At 40.6% G+C, this 26604-nt stretch overlaps 1 protein-coding gene across 1 annotated transcript in view; it reads left to right on the top strand.

The window, feature by feature from the left end:
* Positions 1-26604, top strand: part of Yeats2 (YEATS domain containing 2) — a 91841-nt gene that overhangs the window by 29736 nt on the left and 35501 nt on the right. The window contains exons 8-15 of the mRNA XM_090342871.1: positions 51-162; positions 2938-2982; positions 7451-7631; positions 9940-10179; positions 12233-12391; positions 15087-15190; positions 18435-18542; positions 20080-20262. Of these exons, the coding sequence (XP_090198997.1) occupies positions 51-162; positions 2938-2982; positions 7451-7631; positions 9940-10179; positions 12233-12391; positions 15087-15190; positions 18435-18542; positions 20080-20262 (1132 nt within the window). The remainder of the gene's footprint in view (positions 1-50; positions 163-2937; positions 2983-7450; positions 7632-9939; positions 10180-12232; positions 12392-15086; positions 15191-18434; positions 18543-20079; positions 20263-26604) is intronic.

A 26604-nucleotide genomic window follows, 5' to 3' on the forward strand; every position in this document is an offset into this window, starting at 1 on the left:
AAAGGATGAATATGGATTGAATGTGTAAATAAGTATCTTCTTTTCCCTAGAGAGCCTCCTTTCCACCTGACCAGAAGAGGATGGGGTGAGTTTCCTGTGAGAGTTCAAGTTCACTTTAAGGACAGCCAGAACAAGCGGATAGACATCATACACAATCTGAAGGTATTGTAACAAAGGATTGTTCTAAAAAAAACGTGGAGCATGACCGGGAGTTTGGCTTAGTGGTTAAAGTGCTTGCCTAGCATGCATGAAGACCTGGGTTCGATTCCTCGGTACCACATACGTAGAAAAAAGCCGGAAGTGGTGCTGAGGCTCAAGTGGTAGAGCTCTAGCCTTGAGAAAGTCCAAGGACAGTGCTCAGGCCCTGAGCTCAAGCCCAGGACTGGCAAAAAAAAAAATGTGAAGCATCTTCCTTCACTAACAGTTTACTTAAAAAAATGGCAGTGTTAGGTTTGCAGAGGGAAGTGGCCAAGGACAGTGGCAGGGTAGTCTTTTGGGCATGTTTTGTTGAGTGCTGAACTTCTGTAACTTTGGAAGCTTGGAAAGGCAGTTGCTATACAATTGGAAGATTGATTTAAAAAAAAACAACAACCTTAACATTAATGTATGACTTGAGAATAAGTTACTGATATGTCTGTTTTGAAAACATCTATTTACTTTTTTGTAAAATAAGTAATTGATGAGGCCTTAGATTCAGTTCTTAACACTGCAAAATAAGCAACCATATAATTCCCCTCTACACACACAATGAAGCAAATAACAAGTTTTGCCTGTAAGTGCCATACAAGGTCGCAATAATTTGATAAAACGAAAACTACTCATAAGCCGATAAGCCGGGTATGGTGGCTCACACTTGTAATCCTAGCTACTCAGGAGGCTGAGATCTGAGGGTCAAGGTTCAAAGCCAGCCCTGACACTCAAGACACTGAGATTCTTATATCTAATTAATCACTAGAAAAGGGGAAGTGGGGCTGTGGTACTAGAAGTAGGGTGGTAGCTTTGAGCTGAAAAGCTCAGGGATAATGCCCAGCTTCAAGGGTAGGGTGGTAGCCTTGAGCTGAAGAGCTCAGGGACAGCACCCAAGCCCAGAGTTAAAGCCCCATGACCCACAAAAAAAAAAAAAAAATCACAAATCCTACATTGTATCCAATTGTTATAAATAATTTTGTAAAGTATTTTAGTATGTGGGGAAGAACCACTAGCGTACATGAAAAGCAGAGTTTAAGACTTCTGTTTATAGGGAGGGGGATAACTCAGTGGTGGACATGCATGCACAAGGCCCTGGTTTCTATCACCATTGCTGCAAAAGACTTACAGGACTGCCGTGGGGTCCAGGGGTAGAGCACTTGCTCAGGGAATTGATTCTCAGCACTGTTAAACAAACAAAAGCAGAAGTATTCATAATGAAATCAGCCATAGTTTTACAAGTATAAAAGAAATATTGAAGTAGTGATCACTTTCCTCACAAGGAAAAGGCCATATTTTTGTTTAATGCCTTTGCACAATAAATATATGTAACTTTTATAGTCAGAAAACAGACCTGTGTGTGTGTTTGTGTTCATGTTCATGTGTGTTTGTGCATGTGTGCCAGGCCTGGGACTTGAACTCAGGTGTGAGCTGTCCCTGAGCTTCTTTTCTTCTAGGCTAGCACTCTACTACTTGAGCCAGAACTCTATCTACTTCCAGCTTTAGGGTTTAGTTTACTAGAAATAAGCCCTTCGTAGACTTTTCCTGTCCAGGCTGGTTTTGAACCATGAACATTACAGCTTCCTAATTAGCTAAGATTATAGGTGTGAGCTGCCTGGGCTCCGCTAAGATTATTATTACTTTTTTTCTTTGCCAGTCATGGGGCTTGAACTCTGGGCCTGCGCATTTTCCCTGAGCTCTTCAGCTCAAGGCTAGCACTTTACCGCTTGAGCTACAGTGCTACTTTCAAGATTATTTTTAAAAATATTCTTCTAGTCAGTCTTCCTTGTGCAGGGGTTGGAAATCCAAGGACCATTTAGATTTTTTTTTTTTCCTGTTTCCAAGGCTTGAATTAAGGTCCTCCCGGATTTGGCTTGCTCACTTATGTGGTACTTTACCACTTGAGCCATGCCTGCTTTTTCTTGAGGACTTTTACGTTGTCTTGTTGTACAGTGATCATTAATAGGTGTATATTTCTGTAACGTGGCATTTAAAATACTTTTGTGTGGGGCTGGGAGTTTGGCCTAGTGGTTGAGTGCTTGCTTCGCATGCATGAAGACCCGGGTTCGATTTCTTGGTACCACATACATAGAAAAAAGCCAGAAGTGGTGCTGAGGCTCAAGTGGTAGAGCTTTATTTAGCGTAGAGAAAGTCCAAGGACAGTGCTCAGGCCCTGAGTACAAGCCCAGGACTGGCAAAAAGAAAGAAAGAAAAGAAAAGAAAAGAAAGACCTTTATTTTAGATTGTCCTTCGGCTTTCTCGGGCTAGGCAAGCACTCTTACTACTAGGCCAAATTCCCAGTCCCGGAATAGGTTTTTTAGAAGTATATAATTTAAAATGTCCATACCTTTTTTTTTTTGTCAGTCAAGTGGCTTGAACTGGGCCTAGGCACTGTCCCTGGGCTCTTAGGCTCAAGCCTAGTGCCGTACCACTTTGAGCCATAGCACCACTTCTGGTTTTCTGGAGGTTAATTGGAGATAAGAGTCTCACAGACTGTTGTGCCTTGTCTGACTTTGAAATGTGATCCTCAGATCTCAGCCTCCCGAGTAGCTAGGATTACAGGTGTGAGCCGCTTTTTGGGTTTTTTTCTGTTTTAATTTTACTTGAATTTTTATTGAAGATGGTAGTTTGCAAAATTAAAAAAAAAAAAGTAGATTCCATGGTATGAAAACTTAACAGTTTTAGGTATGATTGTATCTAGGATTTATAAGGGAATGCAGAGAAATGACATTTTCCCTTTCCTTTTAATAGTTGGATAGAACTTACACTGGCTTGCAGACCCTCGGGGCAGAGACAGTAAGTATTTTTCTCCTTATAGTATTTTGAAATGGGTATCATATGAAAAAAAGATGTACCTTTTGTCCTGTTTGGGGATTTTATTTTGAGACAGTTTCACTATGTATGTGGCTTATGCTGGCTGCAATCTAAAGATCCTCCTGCCTGAACTCTCCTAATTGTTGGAATTACAGGCGTATAGTACACATAGTGTTTTACGTTTTTGTTGTTGTTGTTCATGGGGTTCGAACTCAGGGCTCAAGTGCTGTCCCTGAGCTCTTTTGCTTCAAGGATAGCACTGTACTACTTTGAACTACAGCTCCACTTCTAGTTTTCTGGTGGTTAATTGGAGATAAGAGTCTCACAGACCTTTTTTGTCTAGTTGGCTTTGAACTGCAATCCTCAGGTCTCAGATTCCTGAATTGCTAGGATTACAGACATGAACCTGTAATCAGTGCCCCTCTAATGTTTATTTGTTCATTTTGTGAGGGGGGTGGGTCATGGGGTTTAAACTCTGGTCTGGGTGGTATCCCTAAGCTCTTCAGCTCAAGGCTACCACCCTACCCTTGAGTTAAAGCCCTACTTCCCATTTTCTTATGATTAATTAAAGATAAGATGCTACACCCACTCCAGTGGAGTCTGTGCATTATGGAGCAGAAAGAGCTTGAATGGCTGCCAGTCCTGAGGTTCGCACCAATGGTGATCAGGCCTCCTGGAGGTCCCTGGCAGAGACCGGGACATATGCATGGAATGCTCATAATGCTGGGTGCTGGGATTCTTTTATCACTCTTTTCATTTCTGATAGTTGATGGTATGGCAGTAATATTCTGTGCCAGCTACTGGCCTATACAATTGATTGAGCGACTAGATGCTCCAGGAACTAAAAGTGCATGCCCGGCTACTCTGGCGCAAGACACACCCACAGCAGCCTTGATGACCTCAATGCATTATATTAATAATAAGACAGAATTAGAAACTAAAACGGAAAATATGATCTTTAAATTAGTAATAAATGTTAGTTTGCCTGAATATGCCTTTGATGCGTCTGCATTACTTGTGTAAATGTTGCAAGTATATAATGAATCACATGGGAAAGGATTAGAAGGGCTAGAGCACCGTGGTGTGCTCTAACTGAACAGCAACAATGGACTCTTAGGCTTAAGGTTTTACAATTCCTGGCACAGGGTAATAATTACTGACTCAGAAACAGAATCATAGGAAGAACTAGAATGGAACAGATGGTAAACAAAGCTAATATTGATTAATGCCAAGGCGAATGACGCCTAATCACAATGTCTGACATATTAACCATAGCTTCTTAGAAGGGAGGGAGAAGTTTCTTTTCTACTTAGAAAAATGTACCCTGTAACCATTCTTAAACATGATTGTAATCTTTTGACCTTATGCCAACTGAAAGAAAGTGCTCCTACTTTGACTGTTTATAATCTCACATTCAACAAGTAAAGCTTCGCAGCAGACTTCAAACCTCCCTTGTGTTTGTGTCTGTCTGTCATCGCCGAATCCATTCCTGACCTGTGAATCCAGACTTGGTCTCCCCGCACTCCCGCTGAGTCGGTCTGCTGCAATAAGAGTCTCTGGGCTTTGAATTGCCTGGCTGGCTCTGAACCTTGATCCTTAGATCTCAGCCTCCTGAGTAAACAGGCGTGAGCCCCTGAGCCCCTGAGCCCGGCTTTGTTTATTTTTAGTTAGGAAAAGCAATTAGTTTTTTTTTTACTTAAGTTCTCCTTCCTTAGCACATTTTCTTAATTATGGTTTAAAACCATACAGGATGAAATTTCACCATCTTAACCATTTTTTAGTGTAAACTTCTTTGGCAATTATTGTGAACCTATCACAACCACCAATCTCATGAATTCTTCCCATCTTACAAAATTAAAAGTTGGGGTTGGGAATTTGGCCTAGTGGTAGTGCTTGCCTAGTATGCAAAAAGACCCACGTTCGATTCCTCAGTACCACATACATAGAAAAAGCCAGAAGTGGTGCTGTGGCTCAAGTGGCAGAGTACTAGCTTTTAGGAAATGCCCAAGGACAGTACTCAGGCCTTGAGTTCAAGCCCCAGGACTGGGGGGAAAAAAATTAAAAAATTAAAGTCCATACTCATTGAGTGAAAATCACCAGTTTCTTCTTCCCACTACCATTCTTTCTGCTTCCAGATTTGCTTAGTTTGGGTACCTCATACATTGGGAATCATAAAATGTTTGTCTTGGGGTAATTGCCTTTTTTCTTTTGTGTGTGTGTGTGTGTGCGTGTGCGTGTGCGTGTGTGTGTGTGTGTGTGTGTGTGTGTGTTGGGGGCTTGAACTCTGGGCCTGGGCGTTGGCCCTGAACTCTTCAGCTCAAGGCTACCACTCTACCCTTGGGCCTGGGTGTTGTCTCTGAGCTTTTCAGCTGGAAGCTACTGCCCTACCTCTTGAGCCACAGCCCCACTTCTAGTTTTCTAGTGGTTAATTGGAGATAAGTCTCAGGGACTTTATTGCCTGGGCTGCCTTTGAACCTTGATCCTCAGATCTCAGCCTCCTGAGTAGCTAAAATTCCAGGCGTGTGCCACCACTCCCATAAGGTAGAGGTAGCATGTGCCAGGATCCTTTTATTACTATTGTAAATGTGAGTATATACATAGGTGTACAAATTTCTTTTTTCAGTATCCAGAAGTGGTACTGCTAGGTCATATGGTATGTTCAGAGCATTTTTGAGGAACCACCATAGTGTTTTCCATGGCATTTTATTTTCCCTGTATAAGTGTAGGGTTCAGTTTATTCTTATCCTCATCAAGATTTAGTGTTTTGTTTTTTAAAAAGTCTATAGGTGGGTTGGGAGCATGGCCTAGTGGTAGCTTGCTTGCCTACCACTCCTGAAGCCCTGGGTTCGATTCTTTGGTACCACATATGCAAAATAAGCCAGAAGTGTATCTAAAGTGGTAGAGTGCTAACCTTGAGCAAGCCCAAGGGCAGTGCCTAGGTCCTCAGTACCACATATACAGAAAAAGCCAGAAGTGGTGCTGTATGCTGTATCTCAAGTAGTAGGGTGCTAACCTTGAGAAAGTCCAAGAGCAGTGCCCAGGCCTTAGTTCAAGCCCCAGGACTGGCCCTCCCCCCCACTCCCCCCCCCCCCCCGCAAAAAAAAAAGAATCCAGAGGTGCAGGGTGCCAGTGGCTCACATACCTGAAGTCCTAGTTACTCAGGAGGCTAAGATCTGAGGACCATAGTTCAAAGCCAGCCCAGCATGAAAGTCCATAAGATTCCAGCTAATCACCAGAAAACTGGAAGTGGCACTCTGGCTCAAAGGGCAGAGCACTTGAGCTGAAGAGCTCAGCTCAGAGACAGTGCCCAGAACCAGAGTTCAAAAAAAGTAAAAAAAAATAAAAAATCTATAAGTAGCTATTCTAATGGTTGTGCAATTGTTCCTTATAGTTTTGATTTGCATTTCTGTAAGTGATGTTGAACATTTTTTAATGAGCTCATTGGCTTTTATTTTATTTTCTTTGGAGAGATATCTGTTCAAGTTATTTGTTTATTTTTTCAAATCAAGTTTTGTTGTTTTTATTTTGAGTTTCAGGAATTTTTCAGTATTACCAATATTAGTCCCTTATATGATTTACAAGTATTCCCATTTTGTTATTCATTTCTGCCTTTTATTCTGCTGATTAATCTCCTTTGATGCACAAAGTTTTCATTTGATATACTTTCTTTTGATTTTTTTGTCATGTTTCCCTTGTGTTGTGTTGTACAAGTTTTACTATTTTAGTTCTTACTTGTAGATTTTTTAATTAATTTTTAGATAGTTTATATATAGTGCAAGAGTCCAACTGCATTTGCAGGTGGTTCCATAGTTAAATAATCTTGGCACTTTAGCTGAACATCATATGATCATACTTGGAATGATTTATTCTGACCTATTGGTCTGTGTATGTCTTATATCACAATTGCCGTTACAATCAGCTAGTGAAATTGTGTTACATCAAAAGGAATATATTTAGCACCTTCTGTATGCTATGCACTGTTCCCAGAGACCAACAATACAGAAATGAATAGAATAATATTTAACATCAAGGAGTTATATTCTTAGTGACTTTGCATAAGGGAAAACTATACAGTAAACACAAAAACAGTTATGATTTTAGTTACAGTAAGTGCTATAAAGAAAGTTGGTGGGAACATGGGGTTGCATAAGCTAAGGTATTCAGAAAAGATTTCTCTGAGAAGGTGACAGATTGATACCTCTTGGTGACAATGGAACATGCAAGATCTAAAGAATAAAAATAGCAAATGGAACAGCATTTATTTCACTGAGGTCCAACTTTTAAGAGAAAATAGAGGCAGTATTAAGAGAAAATAGAGGCAGTTCTGGAGATTGAAATTCCTTTGAGATATGGCAAGAAATTTCTCAGAGACCTCATTCTGGATCAGGACTTGAGCTTTCCATTACATGAGTGATAATCTCATGATCCCAATTGTTGCCCAATTGTTTAGGTAGTGGATGTTGAACTCCATCGGCATTCTCTTGGAGAAGACTACATTTATCCTCAGTCCTCCGAATCAGACATCTCTGATGCCCCTCCATCTTTACCTTTGACCATTCCAGCCCCCGTGAAAGCTTCCTCACCAATAAAGCAGTCCCTTGAGCCAGTATCTGATGCCCCTGTGGAGAAAGGTAATGCAGTATTTTTCCTTTTACAGAGTTGTTCTCTGGGAAACTTCTCATTTGGGTAATATACTGAATTTCTGCCTTCTGCAACCTAGAAAATAAATTGTTATTAAATAGGCGTACTGCCTCTCCCATATAGACGTTATGAAAATAGCCAAGTATCGGCTTTCATAAAAAGCAAACATCAGTAAAAATACTAGATTTTTATCATTTGCTGAAGACTTTCTGTTTCAACTTCTGATTATGTGACTAGGGGACTTGAATATTAAGTATATAGCTTTATTAAAAATAAAATAATCCTTGGCATAAATTTTGACTGTGGCATTTCCATGGTCAAAAGAATATAATTATATAAATAAGTGTTCACATTTATAACCTCTTTGCTCTCTCTGTCTCTGTCTCTATCTCTCTGTTTTTCTCTGTTTCTATGTGTGTGCTTAAACTCAATTTGGGTGCTGCCTGAGATTCTGTGCATAGAATTAGCACTGTATACTGTACCACTTCCATCACATATGATCATATATAATGTAAAAATGATCTTAAATATTCCTTTTATAAAAAGTTCTTAGTTTTTTGGGGCGGGAGTTTGGCCTAGTGGTAGAGTGCTTGCCTAGCATGCATGAAGCCCCGGGTTCAATTCCTTGGTACCACATACATAGAAAAAAGCCAGAAGTGGTGTTGAGGCTCAAGTGGTAGAGCTCTAGCCTTGAGAAAGTCCAAGGACAGTGCTCAGGCCCTGAGCTCAAGCCCAGGACTGGCAAAAAAAAAAAAAAACCCAAAAAGTTCTTAGTTTTATAAGGTCTTAATTTTTATTTCTCTCCTTTTTTTATGGGTGGGGGTGGCTAGTTCTGATGCTTGAACTCAGGACCTGAGCACTGTACATGAGTTGTTCTGCTCAAGGCTAGGGCCCCACTATTTGAATCAGCAGCTTAACATCCAGCTTTTTTGGTGGTTAGAGTGGGGCCTTAATGGCTTTCCTGCTTGGGTTGGCTTTGAACCCAGTTCTCAGATGACAGTCACCTGAGTATCAGGATTACAGGCATGAGCCATTGGCACCTGCCTTTGAGTTCATTTCTTTTTAAATTTCAGTTGTATCCTTTTTTTTTGGCCACTCCTGGGGGGCTTGAACTCATGGCCTGGACACTGTCCTTGGCACTTTTTTTGCTCAAGGCTAGCGCTCTGCCACTTGAGCCATAGCACCACTTCTAGCTTTTTCTGGGTATGTGGTACCAAGGAATTGAACCCAGGACTTTGTGCATGCGAGGCAGGCACTCTACCCTTAGGCCACACTCCTAGCCCTGCATCCTCTTTATAGACATTAATAAGCTAAGACTTTGTAGCCGGGCATTGGTGGCTCAAACCTGTAATAGTAGGTACTGTGGAAGTTAAGATCTGAGAATCACAGTTTGAAGCTAGCCAGCCCTCGCAAGAAAGTTTACTTAAACCAAAAACTGTAAGTGGAGCTGTTGACTCAAGTGTTAAGAGTGCTAGTCTTGTGCACAAAAGCTGAGGGACTGCACCCAAACCCCAAGTTCAAGCCCCAGGACTGGCACACACAAAAAAATAGGACCTTGTTAGATTTTGAGTTTTTCCTTATTTGGCAACTATGTTTTAAAAATCAAAATGGAGGACCATATGCATGTATGCTCCTTTTATATTTTATTTAGCTGTGATGGTTAATGTTTTCTAATATTTGTTTTCTTTTTTTATCTTTTCTATTTTTTTTTTTTTTTTTTTTGCTGCTCCTGGGGCTTGAACTCAGAGCCTGAGCACTGTCCTTTGGCTTCTCTCAAGGCTAGCACTCTGCCACTTGAGCCACTTTACCACTTCCAGCTTTTTCTATTTATGTGGTACCAAGGAATCGAACCTGGGTCTTCGTGCATACTAGGCAAGCACTCTTACCACTACGCCAAACTCCTGGCTAACTATCATTTATATTCTGCCAGATTAAAAAAAAGTACACTGGGGCCGGGAGTTTGGCCTAGTGGTTAAAGTGCTTGCCTAGCATGCACGAAGACCCAGGTTAGATTCCTCGGCACCACATATAGGAAAAAAAAAAAAGCCGGAAGTGGTGCTGAGGCTCAAGTAGTAGAGCTCTAGCCTTGAGAAAGTCCAAGGACAGTGCTCAGGCCCTGAGCTCAAGCCCAGGACTGGCAAAAAAAAAAAAAAAAAAAAGTACACTGATTGTAATACTGGATAGTATAATATACTTGATATAAATATATCACAAATAATGCAATACTTTTTCCTCACAGTGGTAAAATTCTGTTATTTGATTGATTGATGACACATTTGCTTATTAAATTTCAAATAGGATTCCTTGCTAACATTGAAGCGGAGAGACCTGCTGCATTGTATTCTTTATCATCTTCATTGGAAAGAACACCCACCAAAGTGACAACAGCCCAGAAAGTTACCTTCTGTTCTCACGGCAATTCTGCTTTCCAGCCAATAGCATCGAGCTGCAAAATTGTGCCACAAAGCCAGGTTCCTAATCCTGAGTCACCTGGGAAATCTTTCCAACCCATCACTATGAGCTGTAAGATTGTTTCAGGTATGTAGAAGATGTGTTGAAGAAGATGTGTGTAAAGTTAGCTGCATGTTAGAATTGTTGGAATGTTGGGCCAGTGATGTGATTAAGTTGTAGGGTACCCACCCAGCATCACAAGGCCCTGAGTTCAATCCTAGTACCTTGTAAAAACCAAAATCAAACCATTGTTGGAATTCTAAGCAGAGGTTTTGTTTTTGTGACATTTCCCTCCACCCATCACCATCCCTTACCTCATTACCCCTTCTTAAAATCATTTCAACATGTCTTATTGTTCTTTTTTTTTTTTTTTTTTTGCCAGTCCTGGGCTTGAGCTCAGGGCCTGAGCACTGTCCTTGGACTTTCTCAAGGCTAGAGCTCTACCACTTGAGCCTCAACACCACTTCTGGCTTTTTTCTATGTATGTGGTACCAAGGAATCGAACCCTGGTCTTTGTGCATGCTAGGCAAGCACTTTAACCACTAGGCCAAACTCCTGGCCCTTATTGTTCTCTTTTTATACATAAGTAATGTAGATTTTTTTGTTTCGTTTTTCTGACACCAGGACTCAAACTTGGCAACATTTAGGCAGAGGGAGCACTTCTATGCAACTCTTAAGTAAAGGAGGAAAACAGGAATCTTGCTGCTCAGTGGACAACTATGTAGAAATTTATCTAAGTCTTTGAAATTAAGGAAAAATCAAGAACCCAGTTTTACCTACCAAATAGGATTTTGTAATACACAGATGATAAACTTCAGTGGACAGTTGAAGGCGTTTAGCTATAGCTGAGTAACCTTTGAGAATGTTTTGTGGGAATATGAATCTTTATATATTGTGCCTGTAACATAATACAGCAACAGGGTTTGGTGCATTTTGCATTTTTTCTGTTAAGTTCCTCAATGAGGTTATTCACTTACTAATCTCTTGTTAATTTTAGTATCTTTGTGAATAGTTAGTATTATAATGACCTGCCTATTACATTTACAAGTCTATCATGGCAGTTTATGTAGTACTATGCTTTGTTATACAAAGCACTGTTCTTCAAACTTGAAGGTTCATTCTAGGAGATCTAGTTAAATGAAGGGTTTTGTTGTTGTTTTGTTTTTTGTATTTTTTTGTATTTTTTTTGTTTGTTTTTATTTGTTTTCATCAGTCTTGGGGCTTGAATTGGGCACTGTCCTTAAGCTTTCTCAAGGTTAGCACTCTACCCCTTGAGCTTCAGCACCACTGCTGGCTTTTTCTCTGTGTGTAGTACCAATGACTAGAACCGAACCGTGGACTTTGTGCATGCTAGGTAAACACTCTACCACTAGGCCACACCTCTGGCCCATAAAACTTTTTTTTTTTTTTTTTTTTTGCCAGTCATAGGGTTTGAACTCAGGGTCTGGGCACTGTCCTTGGGCTTCTTTTTGTTTGTTTCCTCAAAGCTAGCATTCTACCACTTGAGCCACAGTCTTTTCTGTTTCTGTGGTACAGAGGAATCAAAGCCAGGTCTTCATGCGCGTTAGGCAAGCACTCTACCACTAAGCCACATTCTGAGCCCCTAAAATGCAGGCTTATATTCTGTAGTAGGCCTGGAGTGGACCTGAAAATCTATTTCTTGTTAGTGCCCAGTGATGTTGATGCTCTGGATCCAGGAATCAGGTGCAAAGTGAGGCATGCTACTCTATAGAAACAAGCCATGCTGCTCCTGCTGCTCCTGCTACTCCTGTTCCTGCTGCTCTTGCTTCATGCCCAAAGCATACAGTTCTACCCTCTCTTTCTCATTTTTCACCTTTATTATTGGTGTCTCGTCTCCTTCTCCCCCCTCCCTCCAGGTCCTGGGGCTTGAAATCAGGGCCTTGGTTCTGTCCTGTAGCTTTTTTCTACCACTTTGACCAATTGCGCCACTTCTGGTTTTCTGGTGGTCAATTGGAGATAAGAGTCTCATGGACTTTCCTGTCCAGTCTGGCTTGAAACCATGATCTTCATATCTCAACCTCCTGAATAGCTAGGATTTACAGGTGTGAACTACTGGCACCCAGCATTAAATGAGTAGAATATATGAATTTTGTCTGTTTTCTCTTTTTAATTAACAAAGGTTCTCCAATATCAACTCCAAGTCCATCACCACTGCCTCGAACCCCAACCTCCACTCCAGTCCATGTGAAGCAAGGCACGACCACCTCTGTTACAAGTAACCCTTACGTTATCATGGATAAACCAGGGCAGGTTATTGGGGCCCCTGCTACTAGTACAGGTGTGTATTTGATCAGTATTTGTGCAGTCCAGAGAATTTGATGTTTTATTAAGGTGAAATCTGAGCATAACTTTGTAGTTGTATAATAGGAGAATGCAGGAGGAGAATGAAATCTCCATCTGTAAATAAGATTATGTAGAGAGTAATGTTGAGAGCTGGAAGCATGTCTAAAGTGGTTGTATGGTGCTTGCCTAGCAAAATGCAAGGCTGAGTTCAAACCCTCTACCACCACAAAACAAAAATAAACTTACAAAATTAAGTAGTGTTTCTTTGAGGGAAAAATTGGTCTTTACAAAAATTATAACATAAATTTTAGGAATTAAAATGCCATAATTCATTTTCTTCTAAAGAAATAGTTTTCAGGGGCTGGGAATGTGGGTTAGTGGTAGAATGCTTGCCTAGCATGTATGAAACTCTGAGTATGATTCCTCAGTACTGCATAAACAGAAAAGGCTGGAAGTGGTGCTGTGTCTCAAGTGGGAGAGTGCTAGCCTTAAGCAAAAGAAGCTCAGGCCCAGAGTTTAATAAGCTCTAGGACTGGCAACCAAAAAAAGAGAAATGGTTAAGTGTTTTGTTTTTATTTTCTTCATTTATAAATACACGTCTTATTTTTGGGCCTGCAAATAATGTGGTTAACCAACTTCTAAGTTAAGCTTTTAATATAGGAATAGTATTGTGAGCCATGCACATTTCTCCCAAATCACACAAAAATACTTACCTTTAAAATATATTTTGCTAGTGGTAGGAAAGTAGGAACCTACTATTATAAAAAGAGAGTCCTTAGCTGGGCGCTGGTGGCCCATGCCTGTAATCCTAGCTACTCAGGAGGCTGAGATCTGAGGATCACAGTTCAAAGCCAGCCTGGGCACAGAAATCTCTGAGACTCTTATTTCCAATTTAACCACCAGAAAAACAGAAGTGGCACTGCAGCGTAAGTGGTAGGCCAGTAGCCTTAAGCTGAAGAGCTCAGGGGCAGCACCCAGGCCGAGTTAAAGCCCCATGACCACCAACCCCCCCAAAAAAATAAGAGAGAGGGTGGGGGGATCCTAGTAAGAACACTAACAAGTCTCCTATGTAATCTTTGTCTTCACAGTCCTGTACAACTACATAGTGCTTTTTAGGGTTGTTTATATGCTTTAACTTATTTTATTTCCACAAATAATGTAATTTACCCCATCATTTAACCCACATGTAATACATTTTCATAAATGTTGTCTTCCCTGATTAAGAGAAATAGTGGAAAGAAAAAAAAATTAGATGGTTCCTTCCTTCCTTCCTTCTTTCCTCCCTCTTTTTTTGCATTACAAGGGATTGAACTCAGGGAGGTCATTGTGTTTGCTAGGTAGGTGCTCTGCTTGAGCTAGCTATACCTTCCCCTCAACAGACCTCTTTTTAACTTGTTCAAAATATGTTTTCAGAGTAAGTGTTTTTGTTGTTGTTGTTGTTGTTTGTGTGTTTGTTTAATTTTAAAGCTAAGTACTTTAACTGGTTTTTGTGAACACCTTTAAAAAGTACTGCTTTCAGCCTTGAGAAAGTCCAAGGACAGTGCTCAGGCCCTGAGCTCAAGCCCAGGACTGGCAAAAAAAAAAAAAAAAAAAAAGTACTGCTTTCTGGGCCAGGAGTTTTGCCTAGTGGTGAGCGCTTGCCTAGCATGCATGAAGACCCAGGTTCAATTCCTCAGTACCACATACATAGAAAAAACTGGAAGTGGTGCTGTGGCTCAAGTGGTAGAGTGCTAGCCTTGAGGAAAGCCCAAGGACAGTGTTCAGGCCCTGAGTTCAAGCCCTAGGAGTGGCCAAAAAAAAAAAAGTATTGCTTTCTGGGTTTCCCTAATAGCCCTTTGAATATGTTTAAGGATAGAACCCTACCACTTGAGCCTCTCAGCATTACTTCCAGCTTTTTTCTATGTATGTGGTACCAAGGAATCAAACCCAGGTCTTTGTGCATGCTAGGCAAGCACACTACCACTAGGCCAAAATCCTAGCCCCAATAATTAAATAAATCTTGATTTACTGTTACTATTGATAAAATAAATCAGTGTAATCACACTCTAAAATTTGTGTAGATAAAGTAAAATTTTCACATGGGCATCTAACATAGCAAAACTATTATAAAAACTAAATTCACTTATGTGCATTTTGGCTCAATACCATTATGCTATATTATTTCTTACTACATTAAGGAATAGTGTATATAATTTATATCATTTTTCTTTTGTATGTGTGTGTATGTGTGCTTACTAGCTTCTTATCCAATCTCAGGCTGAACATGTGAGCAGTTTTATAGAGATAAAAACCACAAAAATGCCTTTTCTTTTTGTTTCAGGGTTGAAAACCCCTTAAATAACAAGTAGTGGAGTTGAGTACCAGAGTCTCACACTTGTAATCCTAGCTACTTGGGAGGCTAAGATCATGATTCAAATCTAGCCTGGGTAGGAAAGTCCATGAGACTTTTTATCTTCAATAAACTACTCAGAAAAAGCCAGAAGTACTGCTATGGCTCAAGCTGTAGAGCACCAGCTTTGAGCAAAAAAAGCTAAGGGATAGTACCTAGGCCCTGGGTTCAAGTCCCAGTACTGGCATAAAAAAGGAAGGAAAGAAGGAAGGAAGGAGTGGCAGAGAGAGGAGGACAGTAGAAAATATTCAAATGATATAAATTTTACTTTGTTTACACTTAATTCTGCCTTGCTTATCAGGAAGTCCTGCAAACAAGCTCTCCACAACTTCTCAGGTCTCTCAAGGAACAGCTTCCCCTATTCCAAAAATTCATGGAAGTAGTTTTATAACATCTACTGTCAAGGTAAGACCCTTACTCCATTTCTGTGTTTTGCTGGTTTCTAAAAAGATTGTTCGGAGGGCTGGGAGTTTGGCCTAGTGGTTAAAGTGCTTGCCTAGCATGCATGAAGACCCGGGTTTGATTCCTCGGTACCACATACATAGAAAAAAGCCGGAAATGGTGCTGAGGCTCAAGGGCTAGAGCTCTAGCCTTGAGAAAGTCCAAGGACAGTGCTCAGGCCCTGAGCTCAAGCCCACGACTGGCAAAAAAAAAAGATTGTTCGGAGTGTTGGCAAGAGTATGTGAGTTGATGATGCAGATTTCATCTTCAGCATTGGAAAGTAGTATCTTGAGGAGCATCTACTCCTGACTACCCCTACTTCACTTTGCCTTTTCTAAGTGTCAACAATGCTTGTTAGTGCTTCTATCGGATGATCATCATATCAACTTGGAAACTTAGTATAGTGAGAAGGTGACCTTATTTATTTATGTTTCAGAGGTACCAACTTCATTAGAAATACTTTTTTTCTTTTTTGCCAGTCCTGGAGCTTGAACTCAGGTCCTGGTCACTGTCCTTGAAATCTCAAGGCAAGCACTCTACCACTTGAGCCACAGTATGACTTCTGTTTTTTTCTGTGTATGTGGTACCCAGGAATCCAACCCAGGGCTTCATGCATACTAGGTAAACACTACCAGTAGGCCAAACTCCCGGCCCTAGAAATATTTCTTTATAAAATGTTTTATATTATGCCTCATGTTTCCTATATTTGTACACCCAAGTAAAAATATATTTCCATGTTAACCCTTTAATTACTTACACATTCATATTGCTAGTATTGGAGCTTGAACTCAGGGCTTCATGCCCAGTTTGCTTCTTTGCTTATGGCTGGCACACTACTACTTGAGCTATACCTGTAGCCTTATATTTTGCTGGATAATTGGAGTTGGAGTTTCAAACTTTTCTGCTCCTGGGATGGCTTTGACCTGTAGTCCTCCAAGTCTCGGGCTCCTTAATAGGTAGGACTACTGGCATGAGCTACCATACCACCTTAATAATAATTCTTTTATGCTGATGCCGGCCAATTTTGCTTTACTGCTTTGAGCCACAGCTCAACTTCTGGTTTTCTCTGGTGGTTAATTGGTGATAAGAGTCTCACAGACTTTCTGGCCTGGGCTGGTTTTGAACCATGATCCTTAAATCTAAGCCTCCTGAGTAGCTAGGATTACAGGCCTGAGCCACCAGCCCCTGGCAAAATAATTCTTACCTATAGGCTGGCACCAAAATTTAAAAAAAAATTAGTTCTTCAAAAATTGAAACTCTAGCTGCTGGTAATGGTACCTGCCTATAATCTACTGCCTACTCAGGATGCTTTGGTAAAGTTCAAAGCCAGCCCAGGCAAGAAAGTGGTTAGACTCTTTTTTTTTTTTTTTTTTTTTTTTTTTTGCCAGTCCTGGGCTTGAGCTCAGGGCCTGAGCACTGTCCTTGGACTTTCTCAAGGCTAGCACTCTACCACTTGATCCTCAGCACCACTTCTGGCTTTTTTCTATGTATGTGGTACCAAGGAATTGAGCCCGGGTCTTCATGCATGCTAGGCAAGCACTTTAGTGGTTAGACTCTTATCTCCAGTTAATCACTCAAAGGTTGGAAGAAGAATTATGGATCAAGTAGTAGAATACTAGTCCTGAACAAAAAAAAAAGCTAAGGGATCTGACTTGTGTAACTGTAATCCATCTCTCTGTATATCACTTTTATACAGTTAAAAAGGTGCTGGTGGCTCATTCCTATAATTCTAGCTACTCAGTGGCTACGATCTGAGGATCACGGTTCAAAGCCAGCCCAGGCATGAGAGTCTGTGAGACTCTTACCTCCAATTAACCACCAGAAGAACAAAAGTGGCACTATGGCTCAGAATGGTAGAGCACTAGCCTTGAGCTGAAGAGCTCAGGTACAGTACTCAAGCCCCCCACAACCAACAAAACAAGACAAACTCAGGGACAGTGTCCAGGCCTGAGTTCAAGCCTCAGGACTAGTTTAATCCCTCTCCCCGCCCTCCCCCCCCCCCCAGCACACACACACACCCTAGAAAAAGGAACTTTGAATATTGATTTAATTAATTCAGATGAGATTGCCAGATGCTTGCCATTTGGCAAAGATACTTTTCCCTGGTATTTGGTTCATTATGTATCTTTCTTGTTATGAGTACCATCAATTAGATAATAAACTCTGAGAAACCCTGAGAATACAGTTTTTTCCTCTTACACAACTATTGCTAATCACAGCATTTCTTATTTAGATGCTGTATGGTTTTGACCTTGATTAGGTTCCTGACCCAAAGTGAAGTTTTCCTGTATAAATGCAGCATACAAATACTATTATGACTGAATTACAGTAATTTCCTTGAAGCTTTTACCTTTGTAGTTTTGTTTATTTTTGTCGTTCTGGGACTTGAACTCAGGGCCTGGGTGTTGTCCCTAAGCTATTCAGCTCAAGGCTACCACCCTGCCCCTTGAGCCACAGTGCCACTTCCAGTTTCTGGTGGTTAATTGGAGATAGTGCCCAGGTTCAGATCTCAGCCTCCTGAGTAGCTTGGATTATAAGCATTAGCCACCAAGCCTGGCCTCTTTGCAGTTTAGATTTGCTTCTTAAATACTTGATGATCTTTTAATTCCATGCCCCCAAAATGTTCTTGACTTTGTTTCTTACTCTTAAATTTAATTATGGCATATTGCCTCTGAGATTTGCATTTTATCTTTGTAAACTAGAAGCATACAAACTATAATGGTTTGTTTATAATTTAAGTAGTTGTACAAAGGGATTTCAGTTAACAGTTTCTCAGTATAATGCATCTTGGTCAACATCACTCTTTTCTTTTCTTTTCTTTTCTTTTCTTGTTGTTGGTCATGGGGCTTGAACTCTGGGCCTGGGCACTATCCCTGAGCTCTTCAGCTCAAGGCTACCACCCTACCTGGAGCCAAGTTCCACTTCCGTTTTTTTCCTAGTAGTTAATTAGAGGTAAGAAACTTAGACTTTAGTGCCGGACTAGCTTTGAACCTCGATCCTCAGAGCTCAGGCTCCTGAGTAGCTAGGATTACAAGCCTGAGCCACCATGCTCAGCTGACATCACTCCTTTCATCTATATAGTGGATTTGAATTGATCTTGTCTTTACATATACTGATTTAAGTTTTTTGTGATAGGATTATAAGTAGACTATATGAAATCACCGATTTTAACCAGATTGACTATACAGTTATGCTTTTACTTATACAGCAGGAAGATTCTTTGTTTGCATCAATGCCACCTCTTTGCCCAATTGGTAGTCACCCTAAAGTTCAAAGCCCTAAACCTATAACTGGAGGACTTGGAGCTTTTACAAAAGTGAGTATGTATTTTATAGTCCCACAAGTCCATGTGGTCCTGTTAATAATCCTTCCTACTTCCCCCTCCTCTTCTTTTTTCTTCTTTTCTTCACTGGGGCTTGAACTCAGGACCTGGAGCTCTTATTTGGCTCTTTGCTCCAGGTTGGTGTTCTACCATTTGAGTTACACCTCTTGTTTAATATACTCTAACACCTCTACTTCTGGAATTTTGGTGGGTAAATGGAGATAAGATTTTCACGGACTTTTCTGCTAGGAGCGGCTTTGAACCTTGATCTCACTTAGCCTTCTGAGTTGTTAAGATTACAGGCATGAGCCAGGTGCTGGTGGCCTATAATCCTAGCTACTCAGGAGGCTGAGATCTGAGGCTGTCAGTTCAAAGCCAGCCCAGGCAGAAGAATCTGTGAGACTTACCTCCAATTAACCACCAGAAAACCAGAAGTGGTGCTGTGGCTCAGAGATAGAGCACTAGCTTTGAGCTGAAGAGCTCAGGGACAGTGCCCAGGACCAGAGTTCAAACCACATGACCTACTAGCACCTGTCTCAACTCAAATCATTCACTATAGTGAGACATGCTTCATTTACTTTGTAATGACTGCTGTCTTAGAGTCCAGAGAGCACAGCTATGTCTTGTTTCTTTCTGCTTCTGTTTTGCCATCAATCTCTCAAGTGACAGTAGCATAGAGTCCAGCCCAGATGTTGTGTTTGGTCTCTTTTTTTAGCTGTTAAGGCTGTGGAGTAATTTTTTATTTATTTATTTTTTTTTGCCAGCCTTGAACTCAAGGCCTTGCTACTGTCCCTGAGGTTCTTCTTTTGCTCAAGGCTAGCACTCTACCACTTGATCCATGTTTATATGGTACTGAGGAATCAAACCCAGGGCTTCACATGTGCTGGCAAGCACTCTACCACTGAGCCACATTCCCTGCCCCTATGGAGTTCTCCTCCTCCTCCTCCTATTCCTCCTCTTCCTCCTCCTCCTCCTCCTCCTCCTCCTTCTTCTTCTCATTACTATTGCTAAGTCATTATTATTGTTGTTATTTTTTATTTATTTATTTTTTTCTAGGCTTGGGCTCAGGGTCTGAGCATTGTCCTTGGAATTTCTCAAGGCTAGCACTCTACCACTTGAGCCTCAGCACCACTTCCGGCTTTTTTCTATGTATGTGGTACCAAGGAATCGAACCCAGATATTCGTGCATGCTAGGCAAGCACTCTACCATTAGGCCAAACTCCCAGCCCTGTTGTTGTTATTATTGCCAGTCCTGGGGCTTGAATTCAGAGCCTGAGCACTGTCCTTGGGTTTTCTCAAGGCTAGAGCTCTACCACTTGAGCCACAGTACCACTTGTGGCTTTTTCTATGTATGTGGTACTGAGGAATCGAACCAAGGCATACTAAGCCAAACTCCCAGCTCCTGTGGAATCATTGTTTATACACCAATTTTATTAATTTATTAATTGTTGTAAGTAATAGGCTCGGATACTAGTAATTTTTTTCTATTATAGAGTACTTATTCAGTGTTTATTGTCATGTTTATTGCAAGGTGATCATCAAACAGGAACCTGGGGAAGCCTCTCACGTGCCCACCACAGGAACTGTCAGCCAGTCACCGCTCCCTCAATATGTGACCGTGAAAGGAGGTCATATGATAGCTGTGTCCCCTCAAAAACAGGTTATAAGTACTGGAGAAGGAACTACCCAGTCACCGAAGATTCAGCCTTCCAAGGTTTGTCTTGGGTCGGGATATAGGAAGGTCACCGTATAAATGAATTTTGTTTGTCTCAATAGCCAGCATGTACTAAACAGATTCAGGATGCAGAGTTGCAGATTCCATCCAGGTCTGTGGGTGACAGCCCATTTAGAACATTACCTGACAGCCAGCCAGGTAATGTTAAAACTCTGTGGTCCAACAGTTTCCCCAGGAGGAAAGCATGTACGAAGGTCAGGGTGGAAGCATGCTTAGAGGAGGTGTTATGGATGGAATTCATGTGTCTTAGCTAGATTTTTACCAGTGATTGGTGGTGTACAGTGTATCATAACCAATTTGATGATTTATTAATCACAAAATAACAATACACAAAAACAAAACAAAAAAAACCCTCTGTGGTCCAAGCCGTGTGCGATGGCTCACACTTGTAATCCTAGTTATTCAGGACTGAGCCCTGGCACTAAAGACCGTGAGACTCTTATCTCCAATTAACCACTACAAAACCAGAAGTGGCACTGAGGCTCAAAGAGATAGGGTGATAGCCTTGAGCTTGTCCCTGAGGACAGTGCCCAGGCTCAGAGTTCAAGTCCCATGACCAACAAAAATAAAACCAAAACAAAACTCTATGGTCCTTAGCATCCCAACTACAGGGACTGTCCAGGAATACTACAAGAGGCAAATGGATGTTGTGTCTCCTCTCTGCTAATGAATGACCAACTTCAGGGACACATCTTTCCACCAGATTCCAATCTAAGATGGGGATACTATTTCACTTTTTTCTAAGCTGTGTTTGATGAATAATTAATTCCTAGCTCTTCGGAGAGTTTATTTTCCTTATAGTTTGGAGCTATTGGAAGAGCTAATGTATTGGGAGATTGATAATGTACTTCATTATCTATTAACTATTATTTCAGTGTTTTTGTATTTATCCATAACCTATAATTTTCCCACCACCCTGGAAGGTGGCATTTTCACCCTCATTTTATGAATAAGAAAACTGGCTCTGAAAGGTAGCTTCCTTAGCTTAATAAATAACAGGGTCTTTAATCCAGGTCTGCCTGCTCTAGACTTCTAATTCTAGAAGTAATGTGAATTTGTGATCCATTGTCTCTAACCTAAGCATGCTTTTAGAACATCCAGAGTTAAAATAGCTCAGCATTTTGGCATTTGCAATCTAAATTTATTAAGAATATTTTGTGTACTTTCTTTGAACTTGGAAGCCAGCCTATGAATGATTTTTTTTTCTTTTTGCACTGATTCAGATATCTTTGCTTTTATTATTTTTTTTTTTTGTAATTAGTAAAAGGGTTACATGATATTTGCCAGATAGAAGGTGCATTAATTCACATACATTGATACCCTTTCACATGTTTTGGTACCCATTTCCCTCCCCCCCTCACACCACCCACCTGAATGATTTTTTTTTTTTAGAAGAATACTCTAAGCTTGGGCCGGGAGTTTGGCCTAGTGGTTAAAGTGCTTGCCTAGCATGCACGAAGACCCGGGTTCGATTCCTCGGTACCACATACATAGAAAAAAGCCGGAAGTGGTGCTGAGGCTCAAGTGGTAGAGCTCTAGCCTTGAGAAAGTCCAAGGACAGTGCTCAGGCCCTGAGCTCAAGCCCAGGACTGGCAAAAAAAAAAAAAAGAATACTCTAAGCTAGAAAAATTTTTAATTTGGGTTTGTTTAGATAGCTGGATAAGGATTGATATAAAAAAGTCTTAGCATTTAAAGCTAGTTCTAAAATCTGCAAAAATTTTCTGCTCAGTCCCATCTGCTTCTGTAAAAAGTACTAAAGGCAGATATAGTAACATGTCTGTAATTCTAGCACTTGGGAGGCTGAGGCAGGAGAATTGTGAGTTGTAGCCCAAATGGGTTATGGTGTAAGACCTTGTCTCCATAAATAACAATGATAAAAATAAAAGTATTGTACTTTTCTGTGTTCCTATGGAAACTACTTGCATATTTGTTTTCTATGGATTTGTATTCACTTTTCCAACATGCTATAAAGAGTGTCCTTGCTGCCGAGCAAGCATTTGTAGCTTGTGCAATGGCAGCAAGGGCCAGAAGCTTAGTGTTGGGACCTGTTTTGAAAGTAAAGTATCTTGAAATAATGAAAAAAAAAATAAAGGCATTGATTGATAGCTAGGGTCTGAATCTTCTCTAGGGCCATGATAATCTGGATATTTAATTGCTCCCCTGATGGTTGATTTTCATAGAATTTGGGGTATCAAATCGAACAGTATCAAATTGAACTTTGGGTTTTTTTCCTTCCTTCCTTCCTTCCTTCCTTCCTTCCTTCCTTCCTTCCTTCCTTCCTTTTGCCATTCCTGGGGCTTGAACTCAGGGCCTGAGTACTGTCCTTTGAGCCACAGCACCACTTTCAGCTTTTCTTTTTACACATGTGGTACTGAAGAGTTGAACCCAGGTCTTTGTGCATGATAGGCACTCTACCACTAGGCCCTACTCTCAGCCCCTGATCTTTGGGTTTCTATGGCCAAAAATTACACATCCCCACTTGTATCACAGTAATACCTCATGTTGTTTTAGCCTTGGGGATAAGCATTCTCTCTCAGTCCCTTAGTAAATCTGTTGTCATCTGAACTTCCTATTCAGATTGTCTTAATCTATTTTACTTCATATAGAGATATGTGGTGTTACTGACTCAGGGTTTGACTCAGTCTGATTTTGCTGTTAAAGATAAGACCTGAGATAGGTTAGTTTCCACTTTTTACCACTGCATTTTGCCAGTCCATTTATCCCTAGTGCTGACTGTCTCGTCCAATTGATACCTGCTTAATGGCACTATAGGACTAAGATAAAACAAGTGGATTGATGGCAATACAGGCTCTCTCTGGCTACTGCAGAAGTTCATTCCTAGAGGGCTGGGAGTTTGGCCTAGTGGTAGAGTGCTTGCTTGGCATACACAAAGACCCAAGTTCAATTTCTTAGTACCACATACATACATAAAAAACAAAAGCCAGAAGTGGTACTGTAGCTCAAGTGGTAGAGTTCTAGCCTTGAGAAAGCCCAGTGTTCAGGCCCTGAGTTCAAGGCCCATGACTGGCCAAAAAAAAAAAAAATCATTCCTAGAAACCACATGAAAACTAGAGGGTGGAAAAATTGGTAGTTTTCCTTCCATTCAGTGTTGGCCCAGTAGAAACATAGCTTTTTTAAAAAAATTAAAAAGAAAGAGGAACCCTACTGCACTGCTAGTGGGAATGCAAACTAGTACAGCTAGGCAATTAGAGGAAGGCAATTTAGAGGTTTCTCAAAAAACTAAAGATAGACCTTTCCTATGACCCAGCCATATCTTTCCTGGGCTTCTGCCCTGAGCATTATAACCTAGGATATGATAAGGACATCTGCTCAGCCTTATTCATCTCTGCACTGTTCACAATAGCCAAGCAATGGAAACAACTCAGATGCCCCACTACAGATCAATGGATACAAAAATGTGGTACATATATACAATGGAATTCTACATAGCCAACAGACAAGATAAATAATGGCATTTGCTGGGAAGTGTATGAAACTAGAGCAAATCATATTGAGCGAGATAAGTCAAGACCAAAGGAACAAAAGGCAAATGGTCTCCTTGATAGGTGAATATTAGATCCAAACAGTACAAGAGTGATGACTCAATATTTGGGTACCCAAGGTTATGGACATGGTCTTGGAGGTATAAACATTAATTATGTTCCAAAATCTGTGTGCCAGTGATTGCATATAGAGATTCCCTTCTTGAATACTTGTTTGTTAAACATGACATTTGAAATATAATGTAAAAATCAGTGTTAATAAAATCTTTCAAAAAAAATAAAAAGGAAACTTACCTTTATAACAAAAAGGGAAGTCATAAAATGAGTGAGCCATAAATTAATTGGTTGTAGACCTCATTAATTACTCATTACTTTTGACTTGGGCAGGTTACTTAACCTCTCTGAACCCTTGCCCCCCCCCCCCCACTTCTCCTCTCCTTCCCCCTACCCCTCCCTGCCAGTCTTGGGGCTTGATGAACTCAAGACCTAGGTGCTATCTCTTAGTTTCTTTTTGCTCAAGACTAGTACTCTACTACATGAGCCACAGTGGCACTTCTGGTTTTTCTGTTTATATGGTGCTGAAGAATTAACCCCAGAGCTTCAAGCATGCTAGACAAGTACGCCTAGGGAAATTTCTCCACCAATCTAGTTGTTTTGTTGTTTTTTTTTGTTGTTTTTTTTTTTTTTTTCTGGGAGGGGTTGTTTGTTTTTGTTTTGCCAGTCCTGGGGCTTGAACTCAGGGCCTGAGCACTGTCTTTGAGCTTTCCTTAAGGCTATTGCTCTACCACTTGAGCCAGAGTACCATTTCAGGCTTTTTCTGTACATGTGGTATAAGGGAATCAGCTTCATGTGTGCTAGGCAAGCATTCTTACCACTTCTCTGTGTAGGAGTTCTAGAGCTGAAGAGAAGAAATAGTTACAGGTAAGGATAATGGAGATGTTATGAAAAGATGATACTTAGCTAGGTGTGGTAGTTCACATCTATAATCGTAGTCAGAAGACTGAGATCTGAGGATCATGTGTGAAATCAGTCCAGGACTAAAAATCCTTGAGATGCTTTAAAATCTCCAACAAAAAAGCCAAACCCAGAGGTATGATCCAAGTGATAGGGCCCCAGCAGTGAGTTGAGCAAGAGTGCCAAGTCCTGAAATCAAATTCTAGTACTTGTGCATGGGCTCACGCACACGTGCACACATACACACACACACACACACAGGAGTTTGTTTTCCTAAGTGAAGATACTTATTACTAAGTTTTAAATTCTTGAAATGTTAATGATAGTGAAATGTTTACGGTTTTACAGTAGTATACCAAATATACTATTAATTAGCCATTTGAAAATGTTGGAAACACTGGAAGATGCTTACAATACTTTGGATAATAATCATAATGTGTTCAAGAATACTCTATATGGGGCTGGGAGTTTGGCCTAGTGGTAGTGTGCGTGCCTAGCATGCATGAAGACCTGGGTTCAATTCCTTGGTACCACATAGATAGAAAAAGCCAGAAATGGTGCTGTGGTTCAAGTGGTAGGGCTCTAACCTTGAGAAAGCCCAAGAGCAGTGCTCAGGCCCTGAGTTTAAGGCCAAAGACTGGCAAAAAAGAATACTCTATATGAATAGCTATTGAATAGGCAATGTGAAATGAGTCTGGGGATAGGGACCAGATAGGATAGTGGTGACTGATCAAGAAGCACTGGACAATTATAAATGTTAAATTATAACTGCATTGTACAACCTTTAGAAGTTTGGGTGTGAGGGGAGGAGGGACTTTACACATAATTCTAGATCTTGGAAGTTGATGGCCACCTGGGATACATAGTAAAATCTTGCATTAAGTCTTAAGTATTTACTTGGTCAGTGTCAGGGTATTTTTTTTCCAGGTTTCCTTGTTATTTTTTTATGTGGGTACTAGGGCTTGAACTTAGGGCTTTGAGCTAAAATTTTCTGCTCACAGGCAGTATTCTACTATTTGAGCCACATCTCTCTATTTCTAGCTTTTTGCTGGTTAATTGGCAATAAGAATTCCCTCTTTGCCCAGCTGGCTTTAAACCACGATCCTTGGATCTCAGCATCTAGAGTGGTGATGATTACAGGCATGAGCTTCTATCATGAGGCAAGTTTCATTGTTGTTGAAGATAATTATAAACAAAATAAGGCTTTATTATTGTCTTCAAGTATGATTTTTTTTTTTTTGGTCAATCCTGGAGCTTGAATTCAGGGATTAGGCACTGTCCCTGGGCTTTCTCAAGGCTAGGGCTCTTCCCCTTGACCCACAGCACCACTTCCAGCCTTTTCTGTGTATGTTCAAGGAATTGAACCTAGGCCTTTGTGCAAGGTAGTCAAGCACTCTACCACTAGGCCAAACTGTGATTCTTTTTGCTTTCAAGTTGAAATTCTGAGTTCTCATTTATATTGGTGAAAGATTTGGGGGTAGGGCTAGTTGGAAGGCTGGTTCTTTTTTTAAAATAGTATTGGGGTTTGAATTAAAGACTTTGTACTTACTGGTAGCAGGTACTCTGCCACTTGAATCATTTCTACATCTCTTTTTGCTTTCATTACTTTGCAGATAGTTTCTCACATTTATGCTTAGGCTATCCTGTCCTGCCATTCTTCTATTTATGATTCTTGTAGTTAACAATGACAAGTGTGTACCACAGCCAGCTATATTGTTTAAGGTAGTGAAAACCCAGAACTCATTACTCAAAAGTTCTGAAAAGTATCTGCGTTTATGCCAACAGTGCTTAAGATATTAATATTGTAATATCCAAAATGTAGAGACTATTGTTTCACATCTCTCCTTAGCTTTGCTTAACACCT

The sequence above is a fragment of the Megascapheus bottae genome, chromosome 1 (assembly GCF_031878675.1).
Source record: "Megascapheus bottae isolate mThoBot1 chromosome 1, mThoBot2.hap1, whole genome shotgun sequence".
NCBI lineage: Eukaryota > Metazoa > Chordata > Mammalia > Rodentia > Geomyidae > Megascapheus > Megascapheus bottae.